The sequence below is a fragment of the Ictidomys tridecemlineatus genome, chromosome 6 (genome assembly GCF_052094955.1).
Source record: "Ictidomys tridecemlineatus isolate mIctTri1 chromosome 6, mIctTri1.hap1, whole genome shotgun sequence".
Classification (NCBI taxonomy): domain Eukaryota; kingdom Metazoa; phylum Chordata; class Mammalia; order Rodentia; family Sciuridae; genus Ictidomys; species Ictidomys tridecemlineatus.
Genome location: NC_135482.1, coordinates 105,453,322 through 105,480,363, shown reverse-complemented (window position 1 = coordinate 105,480,363; position 27,042 = coordinate 105,453,322). Strand labels below are relative to the sequence as shown.

Genomic DNA, 27,042 nt, shown 5'->3' with positions numbered 1-27,042 from the left:
CCTCTCACCCCAGCAGCCTGAGCTTGTGCCAGGAAAATGCAAACACCTCACTTCTGAAGCAGATAAAGGTGTGCCTAGGTCACCTACCAGTCACTGGGCAACTGCCGTGACACACTCCTCACACCTGACACTGCTCAGAGGAAAGCCAGGCAGCTTGTGACAGTTTTCCCAGCCAGAGAAAATCTGGCTCAGCAGGCAGGTTCCCATTCGTGCAGTCACCAGAGACAAAGCTTGGTGCATTAGGATCCTTAGCTCCACTGGGCAGTGACTGCTCAGCCCTGCAGGGACCAAGATGATCCTCAGGAGAAACTTCCCCAAAGGCTTTTGCATTGGGCTGATTCTGGTCATTGCTGTCAACATCCTTCTGGTATTTTATACCAAGGAGACTTTACAAAACTTGATTCTGGGGCATCTGCACAAGGAGTTTCATTTGCCCCCACCAGAGTGGGACGGAGCCATGATCAAGAGACTCTCTCGCTTGGAAATGGATCTGCAGCATCTGAGTAAGTTCAGCATGCTAATTTGGAGGGGATGTGTGTGTGTGTGTGTGTGTGTGTGTGTGTGTGTGTGGTGCATGCAAGTATGTGTGGGTGTGAGCATGCATGTGAGTGTATACTTAGGGACACTTAGTAAAAAATAGGGTGTGGAGAAAAATGGGTGAGAAGCCACATTCTCATCTCTCATTTGCCCTTTCAGGCATCAGAGTCTGATGGGCTGCATTGAGAAATAGGTGGTAGGAGTGGGAGTTTAGAGAAGATGATTTGAGGGAGGAGAGCAGAGTGTGTATGGAAGTGGGGTGTGTGTATATATTTGTGCATATGCATGATCACATCTGCATACATGCAGGCAGAGAGACTGCAGCTCAGAATAAGGACCCCAAAAGACTCAGAAATCTAGGAATCTAGGCTCAAGAATCAGCCCTATCTTTAGGCCTATGTGTGACAGGGCTGTTAATGAGAGGTGGCTGTGTCTAGGGTAAAGGGTGCTTCCAATTTCCTGGGAGCTCCTATCATGAATGCATGGAGGCATTGTTAGAGGGCCGAAGGTCAAATCTTGATATGGCTGCTATGGTGGTGTGACTTTGAGTAAGTGCTTATCTCTCTCAGCCTCAGACTTCGAATCTGTACGTGGAGACAATGATAATGAAAACAATAATGATAGAGAGCTGCCTGACTTCACAGGGTTGGGAACATGCAGAAAGTAATATATGTCCAGTTTTAACCTCTTCATTTAACGTTCTGGGTAGGATTCCAACACATCCTGGGCTTGGTTTGTAAGACTGGCTAACTCCTTTGAATTATATGTACCTGTGCATCTGACTTCAGTGAGAGAAGTGACAATTTTCCCTGCTCCCTAGGTAACAGAGATCAAGGGCTTGAACCCTTAAGGGAGGCGTTGAATGTGTGAGCAGGGATGCATTTGGTGTTGGAGCTGGTCAAGGTCTTTTTAAATGGGAAATGAATATTACCAAGGCTCAGGCAGAGGGATGGAAGGAGGAAGGATAGGAAGAGAAAAAGAAAGGGAGGAATAAATCAGGGAAAGGCAGAGAGAGGGAAGTGGGGCGAGACAGGAGAAAAGTGATGAGGATGGAAGAGAAAGAAAAAAGAAGTGGGAATTAGGGAGAGAGGTTGAGAACTTGTGGAGACAAGAGGCAAAAAGGGAAAGTGAGAACCGGTTGGGGAGAGGATAAAAGAAGGTGGGGCACGAAACACCCACACCCTGTTTACACTCAGTACATTTTTCTGTGATGCAATTTTCTGGAAAGCAGGTCCCGTGGGGGGTCATTCCATGGATGTAGCTGTGCATTCCCCATTCATTTCTATCCATACATGGAAATTATCTCAATGAATAAGTGAACAAGTGAGTGTAAGCAGGAGAGAGAAAAGTACAGGTGGACAGGGATGAAGGGAAGAGTGAGACAGGCTAGAGTGTGGGGGAAACAGAGGGAAGACTGTTGGTTCAGAAGCCCTGGCTTCCCCAGTTGGGTGGAACACTGCATGTGCCAATCTATGCAGCAGGCTTCACTAGGAGCTTGTAGACCCAGGCTGGTGACCCCAGAGCCACTGCCACTCCTTGTAGGAGAACCTAGACCACACCAGCACTCTCCCATGTGACCCTTAGTTCCTTCTACTGCAGTCACCCCCTTCCCCTGAACCTTAGCATGGCAGGAGTCTTTCCTCAGCAGAGACATGACATGCCCTGAGGAGCCATCCAGAGCCACCAACTTACTTTCTTTTATTTGTTTGCAATGACCACTTCTATCTTTCTATCTCATCTTGTTGATGCCACGATTTTTTTCAGTCTAAAGTGACGTAGCGTCAGAGACCCTTCCCAGCAGAGCTGAACCTTCCAGTGTACCCTCTCCTGTACCCTCCACTGTACCCTCCCCTGTCTCACCATAGGCCCCAAAGCAACAGGCCAAGTAACCATGGACTGAAACCTCCAAAACTGTGAGCCAAAATGAAACTTTTCTCTTTATAAACTAATTATCTAATACTCTCTTTATCAATTAATTCTTTTCTCTTTATAAACTATTTATTTGTCACAGAAATGGCAAGTTAACACATGTTCCAGATTTTAAATTTACAGCTCTTGCCTAACATCCTGGTTGCTCACTGCCTTCAGGGCTCCGGAAAGACTGAAGAAAACTGTAAGTCAATAGGAACATTTAGGTAAATCTTCAATTATGTAAGTCATCAAGAGTAAAAGCAAACACATGATGATAATCATATCCCTGTTGGCAGAGGGACAAGTGACTCTAAACCAGTTTGTTGGACCCTTTCTTGGAGCTCTTAAAAGTCCCACCAGAGCAATATCATTGGGTGTGTCTCCTTTGTGCCGTAAACATTTTCATGTCAATCATGGGAATGGTCTAGTGGCACTGTATTCATCTTGCCAGAATGTCTGCAATTTTCAAATAGACTCTAGACTTTCAGTTCCCACTGACAGTAGTGAATGAAAGAAAAAAAAATCAGGTGTCACCCCAAAGAGGAAAGTAGGGGAGTTTCATTTGAGGCAAGAAGAACTCAGTAGCACCCTGTGACCCCTATGTGCTTACCACAGAAATGTATGAATAATAATACTACTCAATTGGAACACTTGAAACATTATGCTTTTATTTCCCACCTGAGTAAATATTCATGGTATTTCCACAGCTCTTCTTTGGCAGACCTTGCCATTTAGATCTCTTCCCAAGTTTGCTTCAACCATTCTCTTTTTGCCTTGGGCACTTTAATTGATTCTTCTTCTCCTTTTCCTTTCTCCAGGGCCAAACTTCTGTCATCTTCTTAAACATTTTCTTCCCAGTTTTGGACTTCCCTGTTTTCCCTTGGAAGGGCTATAGATGAATCTGAAATACATGCCAAATCTTGTCACTAAGTCTTGTTCTGTGGCATGGGATTGCGTTTACCCAGAAAAATTTCACACAGTGGAACCATCCTGGTGACCCTGGGTAGCAATTATTCAGGAAAAGAGGGCATTCCCTTCTAATGTTCAGAAAGATGCTGGATGGGCTGAAGTTAATCCCTCAGTCTGGTTGAAATTTAATGGGGGGTTTAGGGGAGGATTAGTGGGAGCTAAGTGGTCCTATAGCCAAGACCTTTGGTTACTCGATGTTTAATGCCCAGGAGTGTCACCATCAGTAAGCACTGGACTCATTACTTTTGCACTCTTTTCCTGCTGCATTTGTAGATTGAGCTCAAGGTACATATATGTTCAGACTCTCCAGCATAAATCTTATAGGGTTGTTATAAAGGTGAGATAAATGATGGATGGGAAAGACCTTTGAAGTTTGTAGGCCATTTTCCAAACACAAAGCATCATTTTTACTATTGGTACTATAGATCCTGAAAGACCTCTTCTGTATGAGAAGTCCTCTGCCTGGGTCTGTCAGTCTGTTTGTTCTTTTGAGTTAAGTCTGTGTTCCTCAAATGAATATGAACATTAGTGCTATCTGGAGTAAGCATCTTCAGGGAAGTCCTGGGATTCTGTATTTTTTAACAAGCTGTTGAAGTCTTTCCTGTGCCAACCACATTGGACATTTCTGCCTAAAAGTTCTTGGTGAATCAAATGAGAAGGGAAAGGGGAGGTGGACGACGGTGGTGCTGGTTAGAGTAGATTTGCCTTTGTCAGCTACTAGAAGTGTAGTATAATGTGACTCCACATTTCACTGTACAGAGGAATTACTTCTTGGTTTTGTTAAAATGCAAACTCTGGTAACTTCCCCTGGCCCCAAGATTCCGATTTAGTAGATTTGAACACAGGCTTGGATATCTACTTTTAAAAATAATCACAGTTGATGATTCTGATGTAAATGTTTCTTAGGCTTAATTCTGATAATACATTATTTGATTATCTATTTATTTCTCAGGTCAATGGCAGCAACTCGAGTAGCCTTAAATGGACAGACAAATTTTGTTGAAGCTACAGAGAGAGATGGACCTAGCGTGTCTTTGCCAGGACAGCCTTGCACGGCCCTGACAAGTTCACTTGACCCATCACATTCTCTGGGACAAGAGCCATAAATTAAAAATCTGCAAAGTGTGTTAGTTTGCCATTCCTGTGAGAGAAGAAGAGAGAGAGAGTGAGACGGGGGTGGGGTGGGGTGGGAGTGTCAGGGTCTCAGTATCCCCCTTGAAGGCACAGCCCCACATGACTGGAAGCTTCCAACTGGGCCTCACTTCTTAAAGGCTCCTAAATAAGCCGCTACACACAGGTTGTTTGGCTTATTTAGGATCCAAATTTATAGCAAAGAGAAAACCGTTTTACATAAATTAGGAAGGAAAGCAATGCCCAGATAATTAGGATCTAGTAAACTGTTTTATCTGCACTCTCCTACCCCGTCCTCTTCATCTGCAGAAGATGGTATGCAACTGGTTATGAAGCAACAAGAAAACGAGGACCACACACAAAAGAGGATAGAAGATGAAGTTCACCCTGCTCAAAAGGCAGTGGAAACTCCTGAGAGGGAGACAAAGAAGCAGCAGAATAGACCCCCAAAGAAACTCTTCCCGAACTCGCCGCTCTTCAAGCAGTGGGGTGACAAGCTTTCTGAAGCCCAGCAGAAAGAGGCCGAGGATCTGTTCCAGAAGTTTGGTTACAACGCCTACCTCAGCAACCAGTTGCCTCACAACCGCACCCTCATGGACACACGAGATTTCAGGTGGGAAGGCTGAGGGTTGGTGGGAGGTTCTAGGGACCTCGGTCTGATTTGGTCTGAGTTTTGGAAGCCATAAAAGTCCAGGGTTGGAAAGAGGTTTGGGGGAGTGAGGGATTGCTGGAGAAGGGGATAAGGAGAGTTCTTGTTTTTAATCCCTTTTGCAACAGCAGCTTGGTGAACATTGGAGATGAACAGAGGTATCAGAGAAATGGTGATCCTTGGGAATTCTGATACAATGGGTCTAACCAATGATTTTACAGATGAGGATGCCAGGGCTGAGCAAAGACTTGTGCATGTCACCCCAAAGTTGGCAGCTCTATTTCCTCCTCTCATACTTTCCTCCAATTCTCTGCTTGAATTCTTTGTTTTTAAATATAATTTTTAGAGACTTTCTGTTTTTATTCCTCATTTTTTTCTTTTCTGCCTTGCCCATCTTCATAATTTTTTTTAAAAAGTAACATCTTTGTTGAGGCACGATTCATATACCATCCAATTCACCCATTTGAAGTATGCAATTTAAATGATTTTAGTATATTCAGAGTTGTGCACCATCCCCACAATCAATTTTAATTCTTTTTCCGTATCAGTGTTAGCCACTTTCCATTTCTCCACAACTTCTTACTCCCCTGGAGAGCATTAAAGTACTTTCTGTCTCTATGAATTTGCCTATTCTGGATCTTTCTCGTAAATGGGATCATATAATATAGGGTCTTTTGTGACTGTTTTTAAAAAAACTATCATATTTTCAAGTGTTACAGCATGTATTGATACTTCATTCCTTTTTTAAATAGAACTAACAAAAATTGTATATTTTTATTGGTTCTGTTTAAATAACAATGACAACAGAATCCATTTTGATATAATTATACAAGCATGGAATATATCTTATTCTAGTTAGGATCCCATTCTCATGATACATGATGGTAGGATTCACTGTATTGTTTTCATATACATACAAAAATTATGGGAAATTACATGAGATTCATTCTACTGCCTTTCCCTCTTGTATCCCTCCACCTTTCCCTCCATTCTCCACTGTCTAATCTACTGAACTTCTATCTCCCCCTCACCTCCCCCCTATTGTGGATTAGCTTCCACATATCAGACAAAACATTTAACCTTTGTTTTTTGGGGGGGATCAGTTATTTTACTCAGCATGATAGTCTCCAGATCCATCCATTTGTTGGCAAATATCATAAAGTCATTGTTTTTTATGGCTGATTAATACTCTATTAATATTTCAACATTTTCTTTACCCATTCATCTGTTGAAGGGCAACAAGGTTGGATATTTTATATTTTAACTATGACTTTGAAATATAATTTATTAGTATGTTAAGTAAAACTGTATACATTATATTAACTTTACTATCTTGATTAACTAGAATAACTTCTTGTGGTTGTACATGATGTGAAGTTACACTAGTGGTGTCTTCATATATGAACATAGGAAAGCTATATCTGATTAATTCTACTATTTTTCCTATTCCCATTTCCCCTCCCTTCCTTCTATTCCCCCCTGTCCAAGTCGGTAAACCTCCACTCCTCCCTTTGCCCAGCTTATTGTGAGTCAGCATCTACATAATCAGAGAGAACATTGATCTTTGTTTTTTTTGGGATTGGCTTCTTTCACTTAACATGATATTGTCGAATGATGTTACTTTGTCTGAAGTACCATATTTTATTTATTCATCAGTCGATACACATTGTATTGTTTTTACTTTGGACTATTATGAATAGTGTTGTTATGAAGACAGCAAGTGTTTGTATTGACCAATAACTTTGTGTTTCTTGGGTGCAGTCTAATAGTTGAATTCGTGGGTCATATGATAATCACATTAAACTGTCAGACTATTTTCCCAAGTGACTGCATGATTTTATATTCCAACCATCCATGTATAAGAGTCTTGATTTTTCCACATTATCACCCACATTTGTTATTATTTGTGATTCTTTCTTTCTTTCTTTCTTTCTTTTTTTCTTTCTTTCCTTTTTTTCTTTTTTTTTTTAGTATCATGGATTGAACTCAGGGGCACTGGACAACTGAACCACATCCCCAGCCCTGTTTTGTATTTTACTTAGAGACAGGGTCTCATTGAGTTGCTTAGTGCCTTGCTTTTGCTGAGACTGGCTTTGAACTATTGATCCTTCTGCCTCAGCCTCCTGAGCCACTGAAATTATAGGCATGTGCTGCCACATCTGGCATTATTTGTGTTAAATTTTAGTTAGTCATTCTGATGAGTGTGAAATGATATCACATTGTGATTTTGTTTTCAATTTCTTGAAGGCCTAATGATGATGGACATCTTTTCATGTGTTTATTTACCATTTGTATGTTTTCCTTGGAGAAATTCAGAGATGCCTCCTTTTCAAAATTGGTTTATTTGCCATTATTCATTATATATCATAAATATAAATTCCTATTAGAAACATGCAAATATTTTCTCCTAGTATGTGGGTTGTCTATTCACTGTCCTGGTGGTCTTATTTGAGGCACAAATGTTTTAAATTTTGATGATGTCCAATTTATCCATTTTCTCTTTGGTTGCTTGTATTTTCGGTGTCATATATAAGAGACTATTGCTGAAGGCAAGGTAACGAAGATTTATACCTATGTTTTCTTCCAAGAGTTCTGTAGTTTCAGTTTTAAAATTTGGGGGCCATTTTAGGTGAATTTTATATACAGCAATGTGTATATGGTATAGGAGTCCAACTTTATTCTTTTGGATGTGGTCTGGTCATTATCCTGCTGTCCTACCACCCTCCAGTGAAGAGATAAGTTTTGCCACATGTGTTCTCTTGGTACTCTTGTTGAAATCAATTGGGCAGAATCACAAAGGTTTGTTTCTAGGTATCAGTTCTCTTTGCCTCATGTTTACCTGACCCTTGTGATAAATGACAGACCACTGTGGTAACACTGGTTTTGTGGCAAGTTTCAAAATGTAATAAAGTGAGTTTTCAACATTTCTTCTTTTTTAAGATTGTTTTGTCTATTTAGATACATGAATTTCTATGAATTTTAGGATTCACTTATTAATTTCTGAAAAAAAACCATCAGGATTTTGATAGGGATTGCCTTGAATCAGTAGATCAATTTATAGAATATCTTAACTAATATTCCAGTTCATGAACATGGGAAATATTTCCATTTATTTAGGTCTTTTAAAATTTCCTTCAACAATGTTTTGAGTTTTCAAAATATGAGTTTTGCATTTTTTTGGATTGTATATCACCTTTTAAGAAGCGTCCGTTCAGCTCCTTAGTCCATTTATTGATTGGGTTTTTTTTTTGTTTTGTTTTAAGTTTTTTGAATTCTTTATATATCCTGAAGATTAGTGCTCTATCAGATGTGCATATGGCAAAAAAATTTGCTTATATGCTTATAATATCCAATCCCTTCCCCTACTGCCTTCCCCCCTTTGCTATAATTTCCACATATGAGAGAAAACATTCAACCCTTGATATTCTGAGTCTGGCTTATTTCACTTAGCATGATGTTTTTCATATCTGTTCATTCACCAGCAAATGCCAATATTTAGTTCTTTTTAAGGCTGAGTAAAACTCCATTGTGTATATATATCACATGTTCTTGATCCATTCATCTATTGAGGGGCATTTGGACTGATTCCATAATTTGTCTACTGTGAATTAGGCTTCTATAAACACTGAAGGGACTGTGTCACTAGAGTATGCTGATTTTAGTTCCTTGGGATAAATACAAATGAATGGGATAGCTGGGTCATATGGTGGTTCCATTCTTAGTTTTTGAGGAATCTGATAGATTGTTTTTTCAATTTCTTTTTCAATCTGTTCATTGTAAGCCTATAAAAACACAACTGATTTTTGTACAACCTCACTGAACTAATGTATTTTAATAGCTTTTTAGTGGGTTTTAAGGGCTTTTCTATATATAAAATTATGCCATCTGCAAAAAAGATAGTTGTATTTCTTCCTTTCCCACATAAAGCCTTTCATTTCATTTTCCTTCTAATTGCCTGGTTGGAACCTCTATTGTGATGCTGAACGTAATTAGTGAGAAGTGATTTCCTTGTATTATTCATCATTATGGGCGGGAAAGCACTATTTCACAAAAAGCTGTGGGTTTTTTTATACATGCCTCTTACTAGAAATTTCATTCTATGACTAGTTTGTTTAGTGTTTTCTCTCTCTTTTACCATAAAGGAGCATTAAATTTTGTGTCTTTTTATGTGTCTATTAAGATGTCCGTGAGGTTTTTGTTCACTAGCTATTCATATGATATATTACATTAAAATTTATTTATATGGTTTTAGGATGTCAAACCAATTTCAAATTCTTGGCATTAAATCCCATGTGGTCACAGTGTATAATCTTTTCTCCATGTTGCTGAATTTGGTTTGCTCCTATTTTAAAAACATTTTTTTTTGGTGTGTGTCTGTATTCATAAGACACACTGGTTTTTAATTTTGTTTATTCAGGATATTTTTATCTGATTTTGGTATCTGGATAAGTCAGGTCTCATAATTTGGAAGTTTTTCTTCCTCTTCTATGTTTTGGAGGAGTAAAAGCATCTGGACCTGGTCCTTTTGTAATGAGCAATTTTTTTTTTTTTTTGGCGGGATGGGGTGGTACTGGAGATGGAACCCAGGGCTTCATGCATGCCAGGCAAGCACTTTCCCACTGAGCAACATCTCCAGCCTTGTAGTGAGTAATATTTTTATTAGTAATTTAATCTCTTTGCCTGATGTGGTTCTATGAAGATTTCTAGTTCTTCTTGAGCTAGTTTTCTGTCTTTCTAGTAACTTTTCCATTTCATTTAAGTTACCTAATTTGTTGGCAGACAGTTGTTTAAAGTATTCTTTTATAATCTTTAAAATATCTGTAAGGAGTATGATGATGGACCAATTTTATTACTATTTTGGTAATTTGAGGATTTTTCATTTTTGTCTTATTCAGTCTTGCTAATGAGTGAAAATTTTGTTGATCTTCTCAAAAAACCATTTTTTCATCTGCTTTCTCTGATACTGAGTATCTATTCTCTAACTTACATATTTCTATTCTCATCTTTATTATTTTCCTTCCCTCTCCTTGCTTTGTATTTTAAAATAGAAAGAGAATTTCCCAGCTCTTTTTTTATAGTTGGTTACAATGGAAGCTTAGATTATTGAATGGAGATCTCTCTTCTCCTTTTTAACATAGCTTTTCTGCAGCTATATCTCATAAATTTGGGTATGTTGTGTTCTTGTTTCCAATTATCTTTTCTTAAGGCATGTTCTAATTTTTTCTTAAGGCATGTTCTAATTTCCCTTGTGATTTCTTCTTTGGCCCATTAATTCTTTAAGAATGTGTTTAAATTTCATTGTGATCAGAGAATCACATTTCGTGTGAATTTAATCCTTTTAAATTTACTGAGGACTCTTTTATGATAGCATATGGTCTGTCCCCAAGAATGTCATTTCTGTGGTTTTGAGAGAAATGTGTATTTACTCTTGTTGGGTGGAGCATTATGTAGTTGTCAGGTCACTTTAACTGGTGATAGTGCTTCAGTCTTCCATTTCCTTGTTCTCTTCTGTCTGGTTATTCTGCGCACAGTTGCAAGGGGAGTACTGAATCCCCAGCTATCATTGTTGAATTGTCTATCCCTTCAATTATGTCAGTTTTCATTTCGTGTGTCTTGGGATTCTGTTGTTAGCAATATATTTGTAATTGTTTCATCTTATTTATGGATTAATCAGTTTGCCACCAGAAAGTCCCCCTGGTATCACTAGTAGCATTTTTGTTTTAACATCTATTTTGTCTGATGTTAGTGTAGCTGTGCCAGCTTCCTATGCTTGCTGTTTATGGGGCACATCATTTTCTCTCCTTTCATTTCAACCTCTTTGTAGCTTTCAATATTTCCTGTAACTGTGTGTAGTTGGACTTTTTAAAACAACAACATGGTGGTTTCTACTTTTTTTGACTGGGTCACCTCATTCATGTTTTTATTGATATGCCTGCTATTTTATTTCCTTTTTCTATTTTTTTGTCTTTTCCTATGATCCCTCCTTTACTGATTATCTTTTTTCATTAAACAAGCACTTTCTAATATCACAGTAAAATCATTTCTCTGATTTCCACTATTTTTAGTTATTTTCTTAGCAGTTTCTATAGGGCTTATCACATACATCTTAACTGATCAGAATTGTCTTAGATTTATACTTAATTTTACTGAGATATAGAGAGGCCATTTCTATGTTGCTCTATTACTCTTTTTTTCTGTTTTTCTAACACATATTACATTTAAGTATGGTACAAATGCCCTCATACTGTTATAATGATAAATTTTTTTCTAATTAAAAAGATGAAAAAAATGAAAGAAAGTATAAATTGCAGACTTTGTTGTATTTACCTTCTTTTTACTGTGTCTGATTCTGCATATTGGTTCCTTTGGATCAATTTGTTATCTGTGTCATTTTCTTACTTTGACCTGGCTCTACTTCCACCTACCTCCCTTGTGCTCTTATTGTCAAATACATTGTATTTCTCTGTGTTATGGACCCAACAATACGAGTATATGTGTATAAAATATAAATAAGTATATATAAAATTTATGTATGTATGGATATATATATCCCCACATTGTTTTATACAATTTCTTTTAAATTACAATTAAAAGTAATTTATACTATTTCTTTAATAATCCCATAATTACTTTTGCCCGTATTTCTTTTGCTGTGTGTGTGTGTGTGTGTGTGTGTGTGTGTGTGTGTGTATGGTGTGCGCGCATTTGAATTACTATACTGGATGACTTGCTTTCAGCTTAAAGAACTTAGTATTTCTTGCAGGGTGGCAACAAACTATCTCAGCATTTGTTAATTTTCCAGCATCTTTATTTTGCCTTCATATTTGAAATATATAAGATAAAATATGCTTGTTTAATACTTTTATTTGGTATCTTAAAAATGTCATCCCTCTGCCTCTGGCCTCCACTGATTTTTATAAGATGCCAACTATCCTTATTGGGGTTCTCTTTTGTATGTGATGTCATTTTTCTTTTGCTTCTTTCAAGTTTTTCTGTTTAATCTTTGGTTTCCAGCATTAGGATTATGATATATCTTGGTGGGTATCTCTTCATGTACCCTACTTGGAGTTCATTGAGCTTCCTGAATGTGTCTTGGAAGTTTATAAGTATTATTAATATTTCTTTAGGGGTTATGAAATCATAAGTCGTGGCTTCTAAGTGAGAGTCTTGTAGCACCGTACTGGGGAGATAGTAAATGAACAATGAATTGTGAGCAATTTAAAAATTTCTTTCTCTTTATATTGTCAATCATCCATCCAAATAGTTCTCATTTGAGAGCTGATCTTGAGGATTCCAAGATGGCAGGTCAGAGGCAGGCAGCACCCTGTGTTGCTCCATGATCCAGGTCTCACCTAGTCGGAATAATGCATCTTAAGAGAGTGTAAGAGGACCCCTATATAGCTAATTTCCTCAGAAATCATCAGTGCTGTGGCCCCCTGCACAGGGCTCAGAGCCTTAGCATTGGAGCAGGACTCTGAATCCCCAGCGCCCGAAACCCAAAGCCCGCAGTTGTAGGTCACCCACAGCTCTCAAGCAGCTTAGCAGAATCACTGATCCAGCACCTCTGCAGAACTCCAGATTGCGCCCCGCTCCCATGCAGGTCACTCAGGGACGACCTACCCACAGCACAAGGCTCCCCCACCCTACCAGACACCCCGGTTCTAGAAGCAGACCGACTCCATCTTGGGTAACCTTTCTCACCATATTTGGTGGGGGCAGCTCTCAGCTCTCAGATCGGATCTCCATCTGGCCAGGTACCAGGTATCCAACTCTTCCCCTACCCCCACCCCAGCGGCGACCTCAGTACAGTGACCAACTCAACACAAAAACAGCTCCCAGTTGGGCAGGTGTGCAGTGCAACCAGGGCGTTGCTCACCTGGCATGAGCCTGGCTATGAGAGGTCCCACAGGTGAGAACTGCTAATTGACAGAGGATGGAACTAAATTTTGGAGCCTAACAGAGAGATCAGGAGCTGGGAAATCTCCAGGCAAGAGAGGGAGACAATACTAGGTGCTCAAGTCAGACGAGTGGTCCCAAAAAGGGACCCATGAGGTGCAGTCTTCCTGCAGAGACTGGCAAGTGGCACTCTCCACTTCCAGACGCCCTACACCGGGATCAATCCTCCCACCCAGTTACCTACACCATCCTGAGGGCAGAGACACCAGCTTAAAACAGCTTTTCTGTTTCTCTTCACACCTATTGGATGAGAAACAGAAACCAACCAACCACAACAACAACAACAACAAAAACGCATCTCTAAAACTAGCAACAACCCTGGTTTCTTCTTTCCAGTTATATATTTTTTCCTCTTTCTCTTCTACCCCTCTATCCTCCAGCCCTCACATACCCACATATGTGAAACCAAGAACTTTGTATGAAATAGGATTTTGAGAACTGAGTCATCTGAATAATATAATTTAGAGGTGTTGTATATGCCCCTTTTTTTCCTTGTTTCATTTTTCTTTCCCCCTCCAAATTTTACTATTTTTACATCCTGTATTTTTCTAAATACATATGTGTGTTTGTTTTATGTACTCTACTGTCTTCCCACATACTTGCCTACCCCAAATTACCTCCTGTCTATTTTCTTGCTACTAACCCTCTTCATTAGATTTCTCTTTCACATTTCCTAAGGTTTACTAACTCTATACCCTCACATCTTTCCCCCTTCAGCATATTGTCCTACTCTTCACCCCCAGTTCATTGTCCACCATCAGAAACTGTAAACCTTTTTATGAAACTACTGATTATATTTTAGATAATAATTGCATCCAACATTTCTGTGCATTGAGACTAAATTGTAAATGTCTTAATAACAACAGATTGTTCATAGATGATATATTGTGCATATTGGGATCAGTTAATATTGTTCTTCCCCATAAAGGAGGGATCTTGGAACCCTACAAGAGCACTACAAACCTATAGAGTAATAACACCCCAGACCCACATGGCTGGAAAGGAAGACACATGAGCAACATGAAAAGACAAGGGAAGAAAGTGCCACAAACAAATCAAGACACCACTGCAGAAAAAAACGATGAGAAAGAGTTCAGGATATACATGGTTAAAATGTTCTGTGTACTCAAGGAAGATATAAGAGAACAAATACAAGCAGTGAGAGATCACTTCAACAAGGAGCTACATAAACAAATCCAAGAAGCAAAAGATCACCTCAATAGGGAAATAGAGGTTCTAAAAAAAACCAAACACTCCAAACAGAGAGCTGATCTTTAACTCATGTTTTGCATGGCAGAGGCCCAAACCTTGGCCTGACAGATGACGAATTGGTATTTTCCATCATATCACCAAGAAGAGATTTCCTAGAATCCTGTTTCTCTGAATGAGAAGGCAAAGGTGAGCCTTAGAGGGCGAGTGGGGAAGCTACTTCTCCACAAAGGCCTCCTTATTTCAAGATGAACTTTGTCTGGGGTAGATTACCTTACCTGGGATGTTCTGCAGTTAACATATTTAGAGAAACCTTTCTGTCTTATTAGCTTGTGAAAGGATGATAAGAAAAAAAGTTTTCTTTGTTCATGATGACTCTTAGTGACTGGTAGTGACTACCTGAAGTATTTTATGTTGAGAAGACTTTTGAGTCCATAGGGTCAAGTGCATGAGTGCTATGATCTATTGGCAATGTCTGACATGAGCAAGGAAGGAGGAGAAGGTAGCACATGTTTTACTATTTGCTCCTTGTGAGATTGGAGTCAAGTAGAACCTGACAAATTTTCTCTTGAGTCCCTTGCATAATTTTGTGCTTTAGGTATGAGAATGATATGTTGGGAGCTATTGGTGATTGAAGCTGTCTTATCCAAATTTAATTTTGGAGCATTCAGGTTTAATTCCATAGGAATTAACTCATGAAACTGCTTGTCAGAAAGTATTACTGTGGCTGAAAAATATTTATGAATGAAATATTCTGTACCTGAATATCATTTAATTATACTGGATACTTATAAACCAATTGAATACTCTTTTTTCCTGCTATTCATTAAAAAATATGTAACTCAGATGCCTAAGAATTTCAGAATTAAAGCATCATAGAAACCTGTATGGTTTGAGAACTACAGGCAAGGCCACTCCACTGATTTCCTTTTTCTGGTAGAAAGGTACTGAGAATTGAACTGGAGGTGCTTTACCAGATTGAGCTACATCCTCAGCACTTTTTAGTTTTTACTTTAAGGCAGGGTCTTATTAAGTTGCTTATGGCCTTGCTCATTTGCTGAGGCTGACTTCAAACTGTGATCTTCCTGCCTCAGCCTCCCAAGCTGCTGGGAGTGTGTGCCCAGCATCAATGACTTTCTTTGAGAAGGTCGTAACTTAGTAAATAAATGAGGGTTATCATTACATCTTAAATTTAGTAGAGATGTGCCCATTTACTCTAACTTCCTGCCAAAAGACATGCAAAGTGACTGTAGTTGCTAGGTTTTGGCAGTTTTCTAAATAGCTGTCTGATACTAGAAAGATGTCACAGTTCTTATGTGGTCATGTCCTCTTTACCTTCCAGAGATGATAAAAGCTGCTTGAGAGACTGTTGTGTGCGATTGGTCTGTGACTTTATTGAGTTTGGGTAGATATTAACACCAACAAACTGTTGGACAGAGTCTACCAAAATGCTGTGGACAGGACCAGCTACATAATTCACAGGGCCCAGAGTACAATACAATTGCAAAATCCTTTTGTTTAAAAAATAATTTAAAATTCTCTGGATGCAATGGTACATGCCTGTCACACAAATTACTCAGGAGACTGAGGCAGGAGGATGAGTTTAAGGCCAGCCTCAGCAATTTAGTGGAGGCCCTAAGCAACTTAGAATAGTAAAAGTAAAAAGACTGGGGATGTAGCTCAGTAGTAAAGCATCCCTGGGCTCGATCCCCAGTACCAAAGTAAACAAATAATTAAAATAAAAATTTCAAATGATGATGGTAAAGCATTAAATCAAGTGAGGAGTCCCTCTAAGTGTGGTTTCTGTGTGTGACTGTATAGGCTGCATTGCCTACAGAGCTGGCGGTGGGGCTGGTGTAATTTGCCTGAGGAAATCCCTGTGTAAGGGTGAAAACCTGTTTGCTTGTGCACAAATCAGTTTGTCTGTTCTATACCACAGTAGTTTTGGGTGAAATTGTGATATCCTTTAAATTTATCTTTCTACCACTAACACTTAGAACTTACCTTATTATTTCTGTGATAACACACATAGACAGGTGCTTGTCTGTGTGTGTTATCATAATCATGACTATATTGGGAGGAGTTGCTAAAGACTGGTTCCTCTAGATGTCCTTCAATCAACAATTATTTAAAAAATATTTGTTCTAGCATCATCTAATATAGTCTTGTTATTAAAATTTAAGGTGATGAACATAAATTCAATTTTTAGCTTATTGTTTACATTAATCATATTAAAAGTTCTCAACAGCCACATGAAGCTGGTGGTTTGTCACAAAGTGCAGCACAGACATAGAACATTGGAACACAAAATTCCATTAGAAGAGTACTGCGGTACATTCCAGGTCAGCTGCTAGGGAAGCATAGAGGAGGAAATCATGCTTTTTGGAATCATAGGAACCTTATTTTCTGCCTTTCTTGATATAAAGTGGGGAAGAGAAGGTGGGGGTATGGATAAGAAAAGTGTTGTGAAAGCATTTAGATTATTTCCATGAAAAAATTAAAAAAGAAGCATGGGAGGCATTGTGGAGAAAAAGAAAATCTAAAAGTTTGATGATGCAATTATGTGAATTAGAGGGAAGAGAAGTGGAACTGAATTTTAATCAGCCTTCAATTTAACATAATTACCTATTCTTACTCTCAATTACATACATATTTATTATATAACCATTCTGTTCCTGACACTAAGAACTGCCACTGTGCTTTAAAGAATTTAAAGTTCTCTGTCAGGTTCTTCTACCTGTGCTTTAAATATTGATGAGCTTCAGGCTTTAACATGAGGCTCCTTCCTGTTTATAACTCAGATGATTTTACCCAATAAGGAATTCAACCAACACCTTCGTGGTGATGCCTCCTAAATCTACACATCTCTAATTCAAACTGTTCTGCTGAGATCCTGGAACCATATATACAATGACCTGCTAGAAAATCCATGATGTGACTCAGGGGCACCCCCACACTCAATGTGGCCAATTTCTAAATGTGTCAATTTCTTTTTCTTCTCTTATTTCTCCTGGCTTAATAAAGGATGCTGTTGTCCAAGGGAGAATTACAAAAATAACAAGAAGTTGGTTAAGTAGCAAGAATAACAACTAACATTTATTGAACTTCTTTTATTACAAGCAATTTATGCACGTGACCACATTTGAATCTCATAATAATATTTTGATGTGAACATCATTATTATTACTGCTACTACCGTTTTACGGATAAGGAAAGGGAGGTACAAGAGATCATGCCCATAGAAAATGACAGAGCTGACTTGGAGGAATGCCAATCTTACAGCATTGTTGTCACCTGGGAGCCTGATAGAAACTCTGGATCTCAGGTTCCACCCGGGCCTGCTGAATCAGGTGGTGTGTGTGTGCACCTTAGAGTTTGAGAAAGAAACTCTTTTCACTCCTTTCTTTCTCCAGGGAGGATCTGAGGAGAAAGATCCTCCACCTGTGTTATGGAAACCCCCTGTGGCTAATTGCTTTCTGCTATAGTCAGCTTTCTGTCACTAGGAACAGATACCAGAGAAATCAACTTACAAAAGTAAAAGGTTTATTATGACTCACAGCTTTGGAGGTCCAGTCCATGGTTGGTTGATTCTGTTGCTTTGGCGCCTGTGGGGAGGCAGCACATCATGGTGGGAGCACAGGTGGAGCAGAGCTGCCCACTTCCTGGCTGGGAAATGAAAGGAAGGAAGAGGAAGGCACTGTGGTCCCTCTGCTTTGAATCTTGTCCCCCAATGCTCTGAAGAACTTCTATCATTTCCCACCTTTTACAGGTTCTACCACCTCCCAATAGTGACACAGAGATCAAGCCTTTAACACATGGGCCTTCGTGAGACATTTAAGATCCAAAACTGCTGTGTTCATGGTGGCTGCAAGAACTTATTAAAAGCATTAATTCGATCATACCCATTCTTTGTTTAAATTCCATGAGTACCTCTAGGATACAGTCCAATCTTGTTAGCCTTTGTGGTCTGTTCCCTGCTGGTGTGTGCAGTCCCACCTCTGGCCATGACGACTGAACAGCACAGTTCTTCAAATAATATGCGTGCTTTTAACACTCTGTGCATTCATCCAGCTGCCTGTGATCTGGGCTTAAAATGCACTGAAATCTCAGGGGCTGCAACTAAATACCGACAGACATCCATGATGCAAAGAGAGGTTTGGGTGGGGCCTGAGGTGACCAGGGAGAATGTGCTGTGAGCATTTCTAACAACTCTTGACTCTGATCAGAGGAGGTGTTATCCTCTGGGAAGGAGGTTTCAGTGAGACAAATGTCTGCTTGTCAGAGACGCCAGAAATCTGGATTTAAAACAAGAATATTGGCAACTACTTTAAATAAAAGTAAGGATTGAGGCTTTCTTCCAGAATGGCAGAATGTTGAGTGCAGCATCTTTCCTCCCTAGTAAAACAACCATCCGACTGGAGAAAATTATAAAAAAAGAATCACTCAGTGTTTTCAGAATTTATCTTGAGGGCACAGAGCAAATGCAGAAACATTCTCATAGGAATGTATCATTAAGATCAGTGGGAATCTGTGGCATATGAATGACCCCCCCCGCCCCCCACTTGCTCCCTCCACACCACCCCCAGCTCTAGCTTTGAGAAACTCTACCTAAATTTCTCTGCTCTGAGTGGGTATGGTCAAGAGATAGAGGGCTGCTTTTCCCTGCAGCTCCCAGCTCAGGGCAGTGGTTTCACGCTGGGAAGGGCAGGCCAACCATATTTCACATCTTCGCCATTCTTGGGATGCAAAAATTCTGTTCCTAGTGGAGTCTACTGTGACTCCTCCCCTCCACCTTGCCCTACTTCCTACTCCTAAGGTAGAATTTCAACTGTTGCTGAGTCTGGCCAAGAATGCTGGGTTCTGTTTTCTTCTTCCCCAACTTGTTTGCACAGTGGATGTTCCACACTAGAATGGAAAGGCTAAGAAATCCAGGGGCTGCTGCCTCCACTCCCAAATTCCCAAACTCCCCCTCCTCAGTGTCTTCCTGCAGAGCAGGGTGTCATTCCAAAAGTGAGATCCTGTTCCCACCCCCAGCTCTTGTGCACTGCTGCCAAAGTCCAGCGTAGAAGGAAAGACAGGATGAAAACCTCCTAGCCCGGTTTAAGGGATTGACCTTATTCAGAACAGAGCATGAAGAAGTCCATGCCTAATGATGTTGTCTGAATCAATGAAATTCTTGGTGGAGAACATTTAGGAGGATACTCATAGCCCCACAATATGAATAGTAAGATGGAGGAACATGCAGAAATTTAACAGACAACACCATGGAAAGAGACAGCCAAGCATAGCTGTCCTGGGATCACACCCATCCCTGGGTGATCTACAAGGTTTTGTGCAAGCACTGGGCCAAACCCACCCAGGAACCAGAGTAAGAAAAAGGAAAGACTTTTAACCATTTATCGACCTGCACACAGATCCATTGACAAACAGCTGAAACTTCAATAGTACTAGGGACATAAGCCCAACCTCTGTACACTGTTTGAACCATAAGCTACTGTGACCCAGGGGCATCTCCGAGGATGCCAGGATTAAAAATAAAATAAGGTCATGTGCTGCGTAATGATGCCTTGGTTATTATTTCTTCAAAATGTGTTTTTAAAATCTCCATACTTAACCGCTCCTCAACTTTCTCATTTTTCTTTTGGGACTTTGACTACAATATGCATCACTGAATGGTGGGTCAGTTCTGAGAAATGCCTGGTCAAGTGACCCCATCACTGTGTGAACCTCATACAGTATACTTGCAGAAACAAAAACAGCTATGATGTCACTTGGCAATTTAATCTTATGGAAACCCTGTGGTATAGAAACATTGTCATCAGGCACACTGTCATGACTTTGTATCAGAAATGAAAACACGTACAAATACAAACACGTGTTCAAGAATGTTCATAGAGCATCATTATTCATAATAGCCCCAAAGTGGAAATATCCGAAATGTCCATTTATTGGTAAATGGATAAACAGTATGTGACATATTTATACAATGGAATATTATTTGACAATAACAGGAATGAAGTACCGATACCTATTACAACACTGATAAGCTGTGAAAATAAGCTAGATACAAAAGACCATATGTTAGGCAATTCTATTTACATGAAAGGTACAGAATAGGTAATTTTGTAGAAATAGAAGTGAGATTCATGGATGCCTATGGCTGAGGGGACAGAGGTGGAATGGGTTGGGGAGAAATGGAGAGTGATTGTTAATGTTACAGGGTTTCTTTTTATGTGATGAAAATATTTTAAAATCAGGTAGTGCTGACAGTTATTCAACTTTGTGACTATTACAAAAAGCATTGGATGATTCACTTTTAAATGTGTGAATTTTATTGTTTGTAAATTATATCTCAACAGTTGTGTTTAAAAACAAGGACTTGCTCAATGGGTACAAAATTACATTTATACAAGATGAGTAAATGCTAGACACCTGCTGTACAACATGGTGCCTATAGTTTATAATACAGCTTTATATACTTAAATATTTGTCAAGAGGGTAGATTTTATATTGTGTTCTTAGATATGCACACAAAGCAAAGGAATACAAGGAAATTTTTGTGGTGGAAATGTTTGGTCAGTATGGAGCTGGGGTCAGTCCTGGGACTGTGTGACTCCAAAGCCATCTGTGCCCTTTCCATGCACCACGAAGGGGATTTGATGGTATCATAGGTTCATGCATCTTTCCAAACCCATCAAATTCGTATGCATTAAATGTGTGATGTTTTCAATGTATCAATCACACTTCAATCTATAAAAATAAGGGTAAACTAGTGTCTAGCATATGGTAGGCATTCCATAAATGTGGTGTATAACTTAAAAAGGGATTAAGCACAGTTCTCTGGAAAGTTTGCCTTCTGCCTATAGTGAAGAAGTAGAGGGTTGTGTTAAAGGTGATTAGAGGTCTGAGAACGTGAGGAAAGGGTGGTGACAATGACAGAAAGAAGGCTGCTGACATGGAAGCTTACTTGGGCCTGGGAGAGGAATGGGAATTCCTTTGGGGACATAACGAGTATTCGAGTAGAAATGTCGACTGAAGACTGATTTTAAAAGTATTGGGCCATCTCAAAATAAAAAATGAAAGAGGGCTGGGGATATAGCTCAGCTGGTAGAGTGCTTGCCTCACATGCACAAGGCCATGGGTTCAATCCCTAGCACCACAAAAACAAAACAAAACAAAAATGAATAGGGCTGGGAACACAGCTCAGGGTTAGAGGTTCAATCCCCAGTAACACACACACACACACACACACACACACACACACACACACACACACTCAGTGGATTTTATCCATGCTGCAGAATAATTTTGGATAAGTAAATATAAAATCTCCTTGCTAATGTGATAAACAATTGTTTCCCTCTCTAATGAGTTGGGGGTTTGATGGGTTGATATAAAAATCATATGTAGTAAAAGGGAAAATTGAGTATCAATAACATGGTTATCAAAATGGTTTCTTATAGGTGTGTTCAGAAGTCATACCCTTCCCTACTCCCATCCCTTGGTGTCGTCATCATATTCATGGATGAATCTCTGTCCATTATACAACGGGCCATCACCAGTGTCATCAGCCGGACCCCACCTCGGTTGCTGAAAGAGATCATCTTGGTGGATGATTTCAGCTCAAATGGTGAGCAACTTGAGCTAGGAATAATCATAAGAATTACCATTTGTCATCTGTGCTTGGCTGGAAAGGGGTTGTAGCTTAAGGTTTGGGATACCTTGGGCTTCTCATGTAGGAAAAAGAAAAGTAAAATTTATTGAGGAGCTATTTGGTTTACCATGTTTAATTTTCATAAAGCCAAGAGAAGATCATTTTCTCAGTTGCATAGATGAGACCACTAAGACACAGAAAGATCACGCAGTGTGCCAAAATTGCATGGAAAGTCAGTATGGAACTGGGGTCAGTCCTGGGACTGTGTGACTCCAAAGCCATCTGTGCCCTTTCTGTGCACCATGAAGGGGACTTGATGATGTGAGGAGGGCGGGGGTCTCAAAAAGACCTCAGACACCAGGAAGGGATTCAGAGCTACCTTTAAAAGAAAAGATATCAACCCAATCTCTACTGGTGTTGAAGTCTGGAGTAAAAGAGCATTGGGTGCTGAAACCTCTCCGCAGTGGCAACGATTCTTGCTCACAGGATGAATCTCCTGAGGTCTAGCTCAGTCAAGGAGGACGTGTGGGGAAGTGGCAGATAGTGAACCTTGCTGAATCCTTGCTTCTAAATTCATAGACCCTGCTCCTTCCTTCTGAGCACTATGTCCTCAGGTAACTGAACTTCTCCACGCTCTGGTCTCCTTACATGGAAACATGAATGTTGATAAAAAATATCGTGAATTAGAGTGAGAATTAAATGAGAAAATTAGAGCAGCTAACATTATTTGTTCCAAACACTTTATGTGTGTTAACAGTTTTAATCATGATAATAACAATATGAGGAAGGAACCACTTTTGTATTTTTACCATTTACATGGATGTAAAAAATTATGGCGCAGACTAATCAAAGAGCTTGCTGAACATCGCATAGCTGGTGATAGAATTAAGTTTTGACCATAAACTTGAGTTCAGAGCCCTTGTTCTAACCACTATTTTCACTGATATAATACATTGATCATGTCCAGTTAGCTCTAGTTTTATTAATTTTGGGCACCAAATAAAACAAACTAGAATTAAGTTGTAAAGTTGGGCTAGTGATAAGGATGGATTTTCTAACTGTGTAGGCTCTGTAGTAGTGGCCCTTCAGAGGAAGGATTTGGCTCTTTCCTGGGCATCTTTAAGTACAGGTGGGTTATTGTTGTTTCAAGATTTCCCTGAGGAGAGAGACACACACAAAATGACAACTTAAAACTTTCTCTTTTGGGTTTCCAGACACTGAAAAAATATTTATTTTCTTCCATTATATGCCTCCCATTCTTGTCATTCCAATGTTACTAAATAAGATATAAAGAGGTACATTTTCTAGGGTGAAATTCCACTGAAACCCAAAGAAAACAGCATGACTGGTTTCATTCATTTCCAGATGTGAAGCCTGATACCAAGTTGTTCACCTGACTTTCTAACAAGAAATAGGATCTTCAGTTATTTGTCCATGATAGCTGAAGACAGCTGAAGTCTTTTGCAGCCTGAGATGATTTTAGCTAAGTCCTTTTACCTCTGGGACTCTGCTTTGTCATGGGGCAAATGCAAGCATTAAGCTAGAAGACCACTAAAACTTTTTTTTTTTTGGTGGAGAAAGAACCCTATAATGGTTACATAATTCCATGCTCCATGGGGAGTGGCTAAGACTTCATTCAAGACTTTTTCCTATGAAACAATAAAATGGATTATACACTATTATCAACATAGGGCAGACACATTTAACGACAAGTCAAACAAAGGTCCCAATGTTGTAAGATGCATTACTGTAATAATCCATCCTTCTAGATTGGGTTTGGAACCATTTTTGTTTTTCATAAAGATAATTTGTTTGAAATGGCACAGAAAGAGGAGCTGTTAGTCATTCCTTGACTGGTCAATGAAGCAGGAGTTAATTTCTCATTAACCATGGAAATACCAGCTACACTGACATTCAATGAGCATATCCTAGAAATCTGCTGAGGAAAAAATAGGAAGTCTCTACTGTGCATACTACAGGGAAATTTACTATCCATGTGAATTTGGAAACAAGTCACTCAAGTACTTCATATCTCAGTGTCCACATCTGTAACATTGGGGAAATAAATGGTGTTTACCTTCTAGGACCACGTGGGGGACTAAATAATATATGTAAAGTGCTCAGAACAGGCTCACTGTATTAGAAGTTTCTTCCTTCCTTCCTTCCTTCCTTCCTTCCTTCCTTCCTTCCTTCCTTCCTTCCTTCCTCTAGATGTGAAACTTTATTTGCATCAATCAAATGCCTTAAGCATCATTGGAGCTAATCTAAGAGTTTTTGGAAATTATATCAATGTAGGCACAATCCTGAATTTTCTCCAAATTTTAGACACATTCTCCAATCAACAGCTATTGTGTTTCTACCATGTGCTAAGCACTATATATGGAAGAAGCTGTCAGAAATTTCAAGATGTTCCCATCTTAATTGGCCAGGAAAGGCACATCTGTGGAAGGGTACCTCAATGTATGAAGAATTCTGTCAAATTAAGTGAACTATCAGTCAGTATGAGGAAGCCCAGAGAGGGAGATGGGGTCATGTAGGGAGGCTTTCCTGAGGAGTGGGGCTTACACTGGGATTTGAAAACTTGTTAGGTTTTGAAAATGCAGAGAAAGTAAGAATGACTCAGGGGCTAGGATGAGGAGGGGATAGGTAGTCAGAGAAAAGAATGGTGTGAGCAAAGACACAGAAGCCAAAAGCACCCTGGAAGAAATCTTCAATTCTCATGCTGGACTATTTGCAATATATAAAGATTATTATATAGAGAATGTAGAGAATCACACAGGAAAAAAGATACCATTTTGGAAACTGGAATACCCAAGAGATCACGTAAATTCTGGAAGAATCTGATCATCTTGGTTCACAATGGCCTGGGGGGTGATACTTAGCTACTCATTTCAAATTTGCTCTTCTGAGAGGGTGACTCAGAATCTGTGGCTCATTAGAGTTTGGGAGTTGGAAAGGTCTTGATAGATTACCTGCTATTTCCAAGTTGAAGAAACCGTCCCCAAATAGGAAGTGGCATGGAATCCGATAGTGATCCAACTAGAGTTTGACATCCACAGGAAGCTGTAAGAGATTGCAAGAAGTCCCATCTGAATTGGTAAGGCAAGACACACCTGTGGAAGGATACCTCCAGGTGTGGACTTAGACTCATTGGCTCTTTTTTTACACTTTCAATAATTCAATCAATTAATTTTGAGTGTAAATGGGAGAGTTCTAAAATGGGACAAATTCTAGAGTCATATTCAGGTATATATTGATCCCAGGTCCTGTCCATGCCAGGCCTCATAAGTATACTTGTCTTTTGAGAAAAGAACCAGCAATAATCTCATTCCTGGGCTGTGGGGGAGAGGAGATGGGGAGAGGACTTGCTAAATCCACCAGGTGCTCCCAGCCCTTGAGATGGTGTGATCTGTAATCTAATGCCTATCTTATAGAATTCTTTGATAATTAAGTGAGTTAACATCAGTCAATACCTCAGAGACATTTGGTTAGGTGTTTTTCCACATGGCTTAGTGATTTGCATGCAAGTTGTTTCCATACATGTAAAGAAAGCAGCTGTTAGGCTGAGTCAAAGAATAAAGGCACAGACAGGCTTTATAAAAAGGAAGGAGGGGGAGGGAAGAAAAAACTTCTAAACAGTCTGGGAATAGTGAATCTTGTTTGCATAATTTGGGGAGTAAACTCTTTAGCAAGAAGTTGGCAAAAGATTAGTCTACACATTCTGTCCCAGTTAGTCCTTCAGCAGGCCAACCAGGAATATGCAAAACAAATCAGTCTCGGTTGTTTATAGGTTTTTCAGAAAGTCCTGTGAGTTTAGCTGTGAAGAAGATGTTCCAGGCTGTCTCTGCAAAATTGTCTATCACCATCTCCAATTTCATAAGGCCAGGTCTGTCCTACCATCCTCATAAGAATTTCTCATTGTATAAAATGCACTTCTAACAGTGGCTGGTGCCTACTAAGTAGGCTTGTCAATTTAATTGTGAGGTAAAGGAAATTAAGAGTAATAAGATTAAACCTCAGGGTGAAAGAAAGAAAAGAATGATGTGCAGGAAAACATTACCTATGGTACAGGTCAAGGTTGAAGAATTGCTTATCCTACAATGGTAATCCAACCACTATTATAGTATCAAATTTCTGTACCACATTGATTATTGCACTCAGTGTTTCTGTGGGTGTGTGTTTGGTTGGCAGAAGAACTAAAGGTATCCTTGAATGAGAAGATTAAGCTTTACAACCAGAAGTATCCTGGATTGTTGAAAATGATACGGCATAGTGAGAGAAGAGGTCTTGCTCAAGCACGCAACACGGGCTGGGCAGCTGCCACTGCTGATGTGGTTGCCATCTTGGATGCTCATATTGAAGTGAACGTTGGGTGGTAAGGTTCCAGGAGTTTTCTTTTCTTTTCCCTGAGAAAGGACCGATCAGAGACATCACACATGTTCAGAATACAAGACAGGATATTGTAAAAATAGGAAAGTCAATACCAGTCTTTTAAACAAAGGGATGCTCCATGGGAGGAATAGATGAACTCTAATGGGGCAGAGGGGTGGGAGGGGAAGGGAGGGGGCAGGGGTTAGCAATGATGGTGGAATGTGATGGACATCATTATCCAAAGTACATGTATGAAGAGATGAATTGGTGTGAGTATACTTTATATACAAACAGATATGAAACATTGTGTTCTATATGTTTAATAAGAATTGTGATGCATTCTGCTGTCATGTAATTAAAAAAATAAAAGCAATTAAAAAAAGAACTTGAAAAAAAAAAGGGGATGCTCCAAAGACTCAGGAATTCTGGTTGGCTAAAAAATGTGATGCTCTGTTAAAGAAAAAAAAAATGGACCCGAAGTATGGAAAGCTATGATGGAAATCAAATAGCTTTTCCCAGCCCTGAAAGTATATGATATAAAGATTACATAGATCTCCGTGCAGTGGCTCATGCCTCTGGAGGCAGGAGGATCATGAGTTTAAAGCCAGCCATAACTTAGCAAGATCCTAAGCAACTTAGCAAGACCCCGTCTCAA

General features: G+C 39.5%; 1 protein-coding gene across 1 annotated transcript in view; it reads left to right on the top strand.

Annotated features, from left to right (window-relative positions):
* The first annotated feature begins 250 nt into the window (after positions 1–250).
* The window catches only part of Galnt8 (polypeptide N-acetylgalactosaminyltransferase 8), a 51,978-nt gene continuing 25,186 nt past the window's right edge, over positions 251–27,042 (top strand). Inside the window, exons 1-4 of the mRNA XM_078015380.1 lie at positions 251–503; positions 4,858–5,161; positions 21,826–21,992; positions 26,208–26,391. Coding sequence (XP_077871506.1) covers positions 293–503; positions 4,858–5,161; positions 21,826–21,992; positions 26,208–26,391 — 866 coding nt within the window. The 5' untranslated portion in view covers positions 251–292. The remainder of the gene's footprint in view (positions 504–4,857; positions 5,162–21,825; positions 21,993–26,207; positions 26,392–27,042) is intronic.